At 47.2% G+C, this 11,115-nt stretch overlaps 1 protein-coding gene across 1 annotated transcript; it reads right to left on the reverse strand.

Annotated features, from left to right (window-relative positions):
* Positions 1-3,599: 3,599 nt before the first annotated feature.
* LOC142184263 (tumor necrosis factor-like) lies at positions 3,600-5,591 on the reverse strand. Its single transcript, XM_075259036.1, has 4 exons — positions 5,302-5,591; positions 4,902-4,947; positions 4,572-4,628; positions 3,600-4,195 (listed from the first exon to the last, which is right to left on the reverse strand). The coding sequence occupies exons 1-4, from the start codon at positions 5,476-5,478 to the stop codon at positions 3,798-3,800; spliced, it is 678 nt and encodes a 225-aa protein (XP_075115137.1). The 5' UTR covers positions 5,479-5,591; the 3' UTR covers positions 3,600-3,797.
* Positions 5,592-11,115: the final 5,524 nt, after the last annotated feature.

Consider the following 11,115-nt stretch of genomic DNA (forward strand, 5'->3'; position numbering starts at 1 on the left):
AAAGGGGTTTTCCAGGCCCCGGGCAAATTTCATATTCATCAGCAATCCTCAGGTTAACCATCAGTACCGGACTGCAGGGCTCTGAAGACACCACGTTACTTCTCCGGAGACAAATCTCCATTTGTATGTTTTTCTAAAAAAAAAATTCTGGTTGGCTCAGCACGACTCGGTTTGCTCATCTCTAATAAGATGCTGAGTTATTAGGGGTGGTCACTTTTTTGGGATCCCTATAATGTCTGCAGGGTTGGACACAGGATTGACAATGGGGTTGCAACGTATACATTTTACTAAAGTCCTTTCAATACGATATAACAAATGTATAAACTGAAACTGTATCATTATCATGACATGGAAGGGCCCCAAGTCACTGCTAAGGACCAATCACAGGCCTCAGTTCCCTGGGGCACATGACACATAGGTCCTTAAGTGAATGTATGATGCTGTGGGGGAGCACCGGAGAGCTGAGACCTCAGAGTACGACCTCTCCGGTTTCCAAGATGGCGGCCATTTCCCATACTTTATTCAACAACCCCTCGCTGCCTCCTGGACTTGGTCCACTAGGTCAGTTTCTGGCCCACCATGGGCTCTTGGGTCCACATAGCGAACTGACTTCTCCATAGTCCTATGAAGTTGTCCTCTGGCCTCTCTTTGCTGCATGACGGCCATTGGTCACATATGTATTAATAAATTCCTAATTATTATGCTAATACGCCGTGTAGTTCTACTTGTATTTTCTGGGCGTCTCATGTGTTATGTCATAGACACATCAGGTCGTAGTCCATGTATTATGAAGGGTAATTCCACCTGTAGAACCCGACAAACCGCCCTGACTTGTCCTCATGTGACATAGTTGCTAATAATATTCCATTGTACAGTTTTTGATGTTGGGCTGGTAAGGACACAGGATAGGGGATAAGTGTCAGATCACTGGGGGGAGGACATGGACCAAAGGTCCACCTAAAGCCTCCTTACCAGTGGTCAGTTGAGTGACTCGATCTCCATTCACTCCTATGGAGATGCCAGGATGGCCATCAGCACCCACAGCCCTATGGGCATGAATGGAGCACCGGTCACACCGGTGCACTGGTGCTCTCTTCACAAGGAGGCCTCAGTCTTCTGATCATTGGTGTTTGGACATCCAACGATCTCAAGTTTATTCCCTATCCTGTGGGTAGGGGATCAGTGTCCTTAGCGGCACAACCCCTTTAATATTAGATGCATTTCACTTCTAGGTTTGCCAACCTTTTGTATGGCGGTGATTTCTTTGTTGACTATGGTAGCATCTATGGTAACCTGGGGGCCTCATCTGAAGATCATGGACTTCTATGTACTCTTTAGCAAGTTCCCTGTTTCTTTAACCTCTCACCCCTTAAGGGCCAGCCGGTTTTGGTCTCCAAGTAATTAAAAAAAAATTTTCATCACCATATTGAATTTTTTTTCTATTGACATGGCCATAGAAGGTCTTGTTTTTTTGCAGGACTGGGTGGATTTTCCATCAACCTCATTTACATAAAATTTATTGGATTGTTTTTTCTTCTTTCTGGGGAGAATTTTACAAATCAAAACCCCCAAAATCTTGTTTGGGTATTACCCTATTCTGAGAGCCTAGACTTTGTGAATTTTTTTGATATGGAGCTGTGTAAGGGCTTGTTTTTTGCCTGACCATTTCATGTTTTCATTGGTATCATTGATATTGGTACTTTGAGTTAGATAATGTGCAACTTTTTGATAACTTTTAACTCAGTTTTTTTTTGTGAGACAGGATGAACACAAAAAACTCCTTTTTTTTTTTTTTTTTTTTTTACTATGGGGCTAAATAACATAATGATTTTATAGATTTTGTTAGTTATGGACTTGGTGATTCCAATTTTGTGTATTTTACTTTTACATTTTAATACAATAAAACATTTTTAATGGGAAATGGAAAGCTTTGTATTTTTTTTAAATTTTTTATTTTTTTCGACTTTAGTCCCATTAGGGAATGTAAAGGTTATAAAGTCATGAAAAGCCTCCACCGTTCCAGACCAAATAATTACGATATCATCAATATAACGAAGCCAAAGCACAATGTGCTTGACCCATTCCTCACAAGGTTCTCCGAAGATGATCGTTTCTTCCAACCAAACCCAAATAAATATTTGCATAGGTGGGCATGGTGCGGCACCCCATTGCGGTTCCCCTGCCGCTGATGGTAGACCCGTCCATTGAAGAGGATGGAGTTATAGGTGAGTACAAAATGTAAAAGTTCCAACACAAACTGGGTCCCCCGAGTCCCCAGGAAGTGCTCCAAAGCCCCGCCCCCTTATCATGGGGGATAGAGCTGTAGAGCGCCTCCACATCCAAGGCAGCAAGAACCGCCCCAGGTGGAACATGGATGCCCTCAAGATGTCTGAGAACATCCATGGTGTCCTGGACATATGACGGGAGAGCCAAACGGACGCAGTATCTGATTGACCTATACACTGATACCCTGTGTCATCCCATCAATGCCCAAGAAACATACATTACTTTCATGGCTGGTATAATACACTGCAATTCTTGCATACCATAGTGGACAGATATGGTCAGCCAGTCTATTTGGCCACTGGCGACCCATTATTAGGCCTCAGAACCCATTGTGTTGTTTGGGGTCAATGTGGGTGATTGTCCAACCGTGAAACCCATTAGATTCCATGGTTGGTATAAGAGATCTAAGGGGTTAATGGCGTTGTTCTATTAATTGGTGTTGTAATATTTTTCTGGAGCGTATCTTTACAAAGATCGCCAAATGTGCCCAACACCCAACGTGGAACCATTAGAAGAGAAAGGAAGAGAAATTTACAAAATTGAATATTATCCCAAGAATACAAAGAAAACAACTAAATATGGAATATCCATGTAAGTATCCAATGAGAAGAAGCCAGAGGATAGAGTTTACAATAATTTATTGAATGTGTATGCCAAAAAACATACAAAATGTGAAATTTTCCATTACAAAGGAAGTATTCAGAAAGTGAAAAACGTCAGAATAACAAAGTTGTGAGAAAAGGAAGCCGTAAAATCGGCCTCCGGAACGATGGAGACTGAGATAGTGTTACATGGTAGCAGGGCACAGCCGACATTGCTTAGCAATGTACAATTCATTTGGGATCCCTATTATAGGATGTCCCTGTTTTTTAACAAAAAAAAAATTACAATCGAAAGAAATCTCAGATATGTCCAAAATACCCAATGCCCCATAGGGGTCTAGAAGCTATCCTCTTGGAATGTTGCTTCCCAATTGTAATGCATGGTATGAAGTCACATGACTAACGTGACTAATCACATGCCAATTGGGTCATTCCGGAAGGAGCCAGCGTCCTATATATAATAATTATACCGTAATAGTTCCGGTTCGAAACCTTGGCCTATCTGAGGCTTTGTACGATTTGTAGGTCACGTATCAACAAAATAGACTTACATACATTGTATGCATAGGTAGAGCACATATCAAACACAAAAAACATAAAACCCAAAAATATAGCTTACATAAATAAATAAATAGATAAATAATTCATATATAGATATAAAAAAAATGACTAAATTATGGCTACAGTGGAGTCTTCCAACCTAGAGAAGGCTTCCGTTGAGTCTGAGCTGACCCAGTTTCTCGTTTGGGACGACCCATCCAACATGATGAGTTTGTAAACATGGCGGGCCGTCTCCTCGACATGCTGCTAGTGATAGGGGGTAAGATTCAAGCTTATAAGTCCACCGAAAAGTTGACTGTCCAAGTGTGCTCAACTTTGATGGTTCTTGTTGGTAACAGCACTGTCCCGTCATACGGCAAGGATCCCAAAGTAGACCTGTCCATTATCACTGTCTAGAAATTTGACATGTGTGGTGTGGGTGGAAAGTACATCTCCTTCTTCAAGTTTGAAAAGCCCTCCTTGATATATGGGCTGGGTCCAGAGGGACTTGGAGGCCACTTCACAGACTGACTTGGTAGATTTAAGGATGACCCTAGACTCGTCGTCGTAAGCGCCCCTTTTGAGGACGGAGTGGGTGAGCTCTTGAACTCCTTTGCAACCATTGTCTGTGAAAAGCGCTTGGGTGTAGACAAAGTAAAGCCCGCTTTCTTCAATTCTCAGGGAGTTCTCCTCAAGCTTTATGCTGCCATCTTGGAAGGCATTTGTGGAGACACCTTGCCATTTTATTTCATTACCGTTCCTTTTTCCTGGAAAAAAATGAGAATCTTGTTAGCTACACAGTCCCAAGAAGAAGAAGTGGATAGGGTTGAGCGATCGGCGATCCAGTAAGTTTCACGATCGCGATCAGAATTCCGATGCTGATCTTTTCCAGCGGGATCGAGGTGGGAGGTTATCTCAAGATCGGCTCAACCCTAAAAGTAGCTTTTCCCATAGAGAAGCATTGACTGGGGTTGAGCAATCGTGATCGGAAAAGATCGGATTCCGATCAGCGATCGAGCAAATTTCACGATCACGATCGGGATCGGCTGGAAAATGATCGGATTTTAAAATCGATCCTGAAATCTCAAGATCGGCTCAGCCTCAGACATTCATCTTTGAGACAAGACGGGACTTAATGCTTACCAATCAAATGGGCAGCTGCTCTCTTTCCTTTCATGGCTTGGGTTTGTGGGACGGATTCTGGAAGAACAAAAACATCCATTAGTACAGTTGTGGTGGTCTCTAGTACTTGGTATTACAGAACAAGTCTTACTATATGATTTAGGTTAATCCATAGCCAGGCTCACCCACCCGTATAGGTGCAATTCCCCAAAATAGACAGTATACAGAGCCCCTATAGTATATTCATAAGGCACCATAGTCAACTTTTTGAAAAATACTACTCGAGAAAATCCATAGTGAGACATAAAATCTCCCCCCGAGCCACCAAATATTCGGTTATGCCATCCTTACCTAAATAATTTCGGATCTGAAGGACTTCTGGGACTTTAGGTTCATCCTGAAGAAGAGAAAGAAAAAGAAACCGGGTTAGCTACATAGTTAGATGGCCACAGTCCAGCTCTCATTGTGAAATCTATGGAGGAAGCAAATAGAAAACTTGATAAACCAGAGCGGCGAGAGGTGCGGCTGATTTCCTACAGAGTAACTGGTCGTTCTGCTTTGTGGACCTGTCAGTATTCCTGGGCAAGGTCTCTCTTTACTGCAGGAGTTTTGCAAGAAGTATTGCAAAAGATCTGCAGAGGTTTAGATACAGCAGGGCTGAATTTGTCACTTGGCCTGTGCAAAGTCACCGCTGCTTCATCCATCCGCCCCTGAAGGCAACGTAAAATGAGTAATGTGAGAAGACACGCACCTGCTTTTCGGATGGGAGCTGGATGATCTTAAAGTGAAGCAGCGCTAAAATGGTGGTGGCCCCCAACAACAAAACAAAGGAGCCCACGCTGAGCCAGTGGATGCACGATGTCCTGCGCCTTGCATCCTGCACATTGTGGAGAAGAGGTTCCTCGGTGCGCACTTGTGTCAACTCCATCTCTGCTCAGTGTTATGTTATGATCTTCTTATGTCCTTTCTCCCTTGTTGTAACTTTTTGCCCTTTGTGTTTTACTCCAGGCACTTGCTGTTTTCAAGTCCTTTTTGTGTTATGCTGGTTCCTCTCTCCTCTGGATGTATTTAAACCCGGGACGCCAAAATTTCCCCTGTGACATCACCGAGGGTGGAAACATTATTGACACCTTCACCCTGTTCTGCTGCTATTGTTAATTCTGTTCTCTGTCTCCTCTTCTGGTGGAAAAAGAAATTACGGCTTCGAAACCTGCAAGGGGAAACACAATGACAATCCTGCAATCTTGGAATAGAGACTTCTGCTTTTTGTATTGTGACATATGAAAGCTGGAAGGTTTGGGCTCTGGCCGAGAAGAGGAAGCCGAGGGTGAAGCTGAAGATACAATATTGTTAGCATTCAAATCAGGGGAAAAAATAAGCCCTGGCCTCGGTCCCGGGCCCACTCCGCTGCTCAACAGGGCAATGCAAATGTGTTATTGGGGAGACATCAATCACTTCTACTGTGCTAAAAATACCTGGAATAAAGGGGTCATGGATGATGTACTGATGGTCACCGGGGGGCAGGATGACTGATCAGGCGATCGGGCTCTGCCCACGGGTACATGGCATCCTTACTACATAGGCAGACCATGCAGTCGTGGAAAAAGGAGGCTTAAGGCCAGAGCGTGGGTGGTGTAAATGGTGCGGCTTGGCTGCCTTGTAAACACTTTTGCAAAAACAGTCCCTGCAAAGTGGATAGGACAGACGCAAATCCCATCCACGCACTGCAGAAAAATATGCTGCAAAATGTTGCGTTTTTGGAAATCGATGCATGTCAATTATACCTACGGAAATATCGAGTGATTATGAAGATAATCTTGTTTCCCTTAGTCCTAACAGCGGCACAATGTGGGGTATTTCTGCCCCTGTGTGCTGGTAGGACAGGCGGATATTTAATTAGCCAATCAAATGCGTGGCAGGCCCTATAAGAGGGCACAAGAACCTCCCCTCTGCGTGTAAATACAAAAGTACCTCCATAACATTTATATACAGTTTTATACATAAGATATGATTCCCAGGGTGGGAAATCTTGTGCCGCTGTTAGGACTAAGGGAAACAAGATTATCTTCATAATCACTCGTTCCCTGTCGTCCTCAACAGCGGCACAATGTGGGGATATAGCAAGCAGGTCCCCAAGATGGGTGGGACAAACCCATGACCGAACTTAAACTGGTCTGGGCAAAGGCAGTGGAATCTGCCACTTGGTCCTTCAGGCGGTAATGCCAAATGAAGGTGGATTCAGATGCCCAAGAGGCAGCTGCGCATATTTGGTCCACAGACAAAGCACTTCTTTCTGCCCGTGAAGTGGACACTGCCCTGGTTGAATGGGCATGAAGGAAAGATGGAGCCGACAGCCCTTGGGCGGTATAGGCGACTCTAATAGTCTCGGTAACCCACCGGGATATTGTAGCTTTGGCGGCTTTGGCGCCCTTGTTTTTCCCCGTGTAGCTGACCAACAGGTTTTCAGTCCACCTAAAGGGGCGAGTGCGCTGCAAGTAGATCTGCAGGCATCTAACCACATCCAGCTTGTGCCATCTTTCTTCTTCAGCAGAAGAAGGGAACGGAAAAAATACTGGAAGGGAAATCAGTTGGTTCCTGTTTACAGCAGATGGCACCTTGGGACGAAACCCAGGGAGGAACCTAAGCTGTACATGGTCAGAGAAAAAGGTGGTATATGGCTCCTCAGCGGACAAAGCTTGTAGTTCACTAACGCGTTTGGCAGGTGTGACTGCCAATAGCAGCGCCATTTTGCCGGTTAGCGACTTGAGGGAGACCTCTTCCAGAGGTTCAAATGGCTGGTGTTTACCACCGGTCTCAGCCTAGTTGCCCCTTTAATAAAGGTGCTCACTAAAGGATCCTGAGACAAACGCCTCCCCAGATAGGCGGACAGGGCCGCTACGTGTACCTTGAGTGTGGCCGCAGCAAGACCTCTGTCTAGTCCGTCTTGAAGGAAGTCCAGGATCGCCTCCGTAGGGGGATCGGTGGAGTCCACTTGATGCTGCAGACACCAGGCATTAAAGATGTTACCTATTCGACGGTAGTTCCTGTTAGTCGAATCTGCTCTGGCGCTGGATAGGGTCTTCAAGACGGCTTGTGACAGTCCTCTATTCCTCAATAGGGACTGGTCAACCTCCAGGCTGTCAGGTTGAGTCTCCTCAGATCCTGGCATCTCAGCTCTCCTTGGGTTACCAGGTCTGGGAGTGGGGGAAGCCTCCAATATATGCCCTGACTCATTTGTATGAGCTGAGCAAACCAAGCCCTTTTTGGCCAGAACGGGATTATGGCTATTCCCGAGGCTTGGTCCTGTCTTATTTTTATCAATACCTTCGGTATGATTGGAATTGGAGGGAATATGTAAAACAGCCTGAACCTCCATGGGATGGACAGGGCATCCACCGCCAAGGGATTGTCCTCCTGGTACAGAGAGCAGAAGGTCCCCACCTTGGCGTTGAGTCGGGTAGCCATAAGATCGACCTCCGGGAGACCCCATCTCTGGATGATCTGTTGAAATACGTCTGGATTGAGAGACCATTCTCCTGATACGGTAATACCCTGACTCAGCTGATCCGCTACTATGTTCAGGGAGCCCTTTATGTGAACAGCGGATAACTGGACCAGATTCTTCTCCGCCTAGGCAAATATGAGATTCGTCTCTCTCAGCAAGGTTGGTGACCTGGTGCCCCCTTGTTTGTTTATATAGACTACCACCGTCATATTGTCTGACCGGTTTTTGACAGACTTGCCTTTCAATTCTGGGGCAAAGTGTACTAGGGCCAGGTACACTGCTCTGAGTTCCTTGAGATTGGATGACCCCAGCTCCGGACATCTCCATCGTCCTTGTACAGTTTTGTCTTGACAATGGGCTCCCCATCCCCACTGGGATGCATCTGTTGTCAACAGGGTCCACACTGTCGGGACCGTGGACCTTCCGTCTTTCAGGTGTATCCACCATCTGAGGGAAAGACGGGTAGCGGGAGAAAGGCAGATCTTCTTGTGCAATCCCCGTGGAGACCTGTTCCAGGTTCTCAACACTTCCATCTGCAGGGGACGCAAATGCCATAAAGTCCAAGGCACCGCCCTGGCCGAGGATGACATCAGGCCCAGGACTCTCATGGCGGTCCGGATGGTTACCTGCCAAGTGCGCAATAGGAATCGTGCACTGGCTTGGATTCTTTCCTTCCTTGGACTGGAGAGGAAGATCTGCATCGCTTCTGAATCCACTATAAATCCGAGGAATTTTCTTCAGGTGGATGGAACGATTTCGGACTTCTCCCAATTGATAATCCTAACTCCTGTAGGAAGTTGATGGCAAGGTTGAGCTGCTGGAGGAGGGCAGCAGGAGACTGAGCTTTCAGTAGCCAGTTGTCTAGATAAGGGACGATGAAAAGACCCTGAAGTCTGAGGGCCGCGGCGACCGGAGAAATGACCTTGGTGAATACCAGTGGGGCGGATGTGATGCCGAATGGCAGAGCTGTGAATTGATAGTGCTCCCTGTGGCCGGCCATAGCGACGGCAATCCTGAGGAACTTCCTGTGGAAATGAGCAATGGGGACATGTAGATAGGCGTCCCTCAAATCGAGGGTAACCATCACCTCTCCTGGCTGAAGAAACACAGCCACGGAATCCACGGTTTCCATTCGAAATGACCTCTTCCTGATAAACCGATTGAGGTACCTCAGATCTATTATCATCCTCCAGCCCCCGGTGAACTTGGGGACCAGAAAGACGGGGGAGTAGACTCCCAGACCGAGGTCTGAGGCTGGTACCTTCTCCAGGGCGCCCTTGGTAACATATTCGGCAACCAAGGCTTCTAGACTGGCCTGCTGAGAAGGTGGAAGAGTTTGGGTGGAAACGAACCGATCTGGAGGTGGAAGATGAAAGTCGATGTGATACCCGTGTTGTATGATCTTCAACACCCATGGGTCTTGGATATGGGTGAACCATGCTCTGGAAAAGGAGGAAAGACGTCCTCCCAGGAAGGGGGGCCACAGGGAGCTGCCCCACGTCAAAACTCAGGCTTCCTCTTGGTGTCCTCCTTGGAAGCGCCACGACCAGCTCCCCTAGGGCGATATCTAAAACGCCGTTGTTGGGAAGGGCGTCTATAATTAGAGGAAGAACCTCTGCCTCTAGAGGGAGCACGTCTGCCCCTGGATGCTTGAGGTAGGGACCTTCCCCTACCTTCAGCTAATCCCTCCATAATGGCGTCTAAGCTTTGGCCAGACACCCTTCCCGGCTCAAAGGGGAGAGCACAGAGTGCTGCTTTAGACGCAAAATCTGCCCGCCAAGGCTTTAGCCAAAGGGGTCTACGGGCCGCAGTAGACAACGCCATAGATTTGGCGGAGATTTTTAATTGATGGCAGGAGGATTCCGCCAAATAATCTGCAGCCCTATGAACTCTTTTCATAGAGGCCAGAATCTCATCTCTGTCTACGCCCAAGTCTATATCCCGCTCCAAGGCGGCTAAGCGGTTGCGCAAAAAGTCACCAACCATAGAGGAGGCTATGGCCACAGAGGCTTGCGCGGAGGAAGCTGAGTAGACCTTCTTCAGAACGGAGTCCGCCCTACGATCCAGAGGGTCCTGAAGATTTGAACCATCTTCCAAGGGCACCAGGGTTCTGCGGGACAGCTTTGCTACGGCCAAATCCACCTTCGGGGGAGGCCCCCAGGAATCCCACTGGGTAGTGTTAATAGGAAACAAACTCTTGAAGATCCTGGAAAGCGAATGTCCTTTCTCTGGCTGTTTCCACTGCTGCGCCATAAGGTCGGTCAGCGTGGCGTCCGCATGGAAGGCAATATGTCCCCCAGAGGCAGACGTGGAGGCTTCCCCGTCAACATCTCGGCCCACTGTAGACCGGATGGACTTCAGCAGCCTGCCCGTTTGTTCATAATGGAACGCAGTTCTGCTGGAATAACTGAGTCGTCCTCGGAGGAATCATCCTCTGCCACCCGCAGGTGTTACAAGGGGGGGGGGGGGAGACGAGAAACGGAGCTCAGAGCATGGTCTCCTGGTGAGCTGAGACAAGGTGCAATGGATCCCTTTGAGGGAATCATCCTGCAAAACAAAAAGGAGAGTACAAGCAAGGGAAAAACTATTTACCCAAGCGATGCCCAAACTCACCATCTCCTTGACCCAGGCCATCATATCTCTGGGAGAGGGCTCCACAGGTGGAGGACCTCTGCACCCGCGACAACGGGCCCACTCATAGCCTGAAAATAGGCAAATTATAGGACCAGTAGTACCCCGCAGGGCACAACCTTTCAAGCCGCTACCTACCATCAGGGAGCGGTGTGTCGCAATCGAAGCAGGAAAGATGTTTCCTCTTGGAAGAGGTTTTCCTCCTACCATCCCCAGGAGGGGTAGTAGAGGATGACATATCCTACAGAGAGAGATAATAGACCATGCAACACTGTCACCATGACATCATACCAGCTTTTAAAAAAAGGGTAAATCTTACCAGGTCCAGTAGACCGGACAGCGAGGTGACTTGGCGCCCAACGTGCGACTCGAACCCACGACCTTGAGATTAAGAGTCTCATGCTCTACCGACTGAGCTAGCCGGGCTGG

Source organism: Leptodactylus fuscus, chromosome 11 (genome assembly GCF_031893055.1).
Source record: "Leptodactylus fuscus isolate aLepFus1 chromosome 11, aLepFus1.hap2, whole genome shotgun sequence".
Lineage (NCBI taxonomy): Eukaryota > Metazoa > Chordata > Amphibia > Anura > Leptodactylidae > Leptodactylus > Leptodactylus fuscus.

Coding starts and splice junctions, on each gene's coding strand:
- LOC142184263 (XM_075259036.1), bottom strand. CDS start 5,478: ATGGAGTTGACACAAGTGCGCACCGAGGAACCTCTTCTCCACAATGTG. Junction 4,629..4,901: donor TCAGATCCGAAATTATTTAG/GTAAGGATGGCA, acceptor TTGTTCTTCCAG/AATCCGTCCCACAAACCCAA. Junction 4,196..4,571: donor AGCAGCTGCCCATTTGATTG/GTAAGCATTAAG, acceptor ATTTTTTTCCAG/GAAAAAGGAACGGTAATGAA.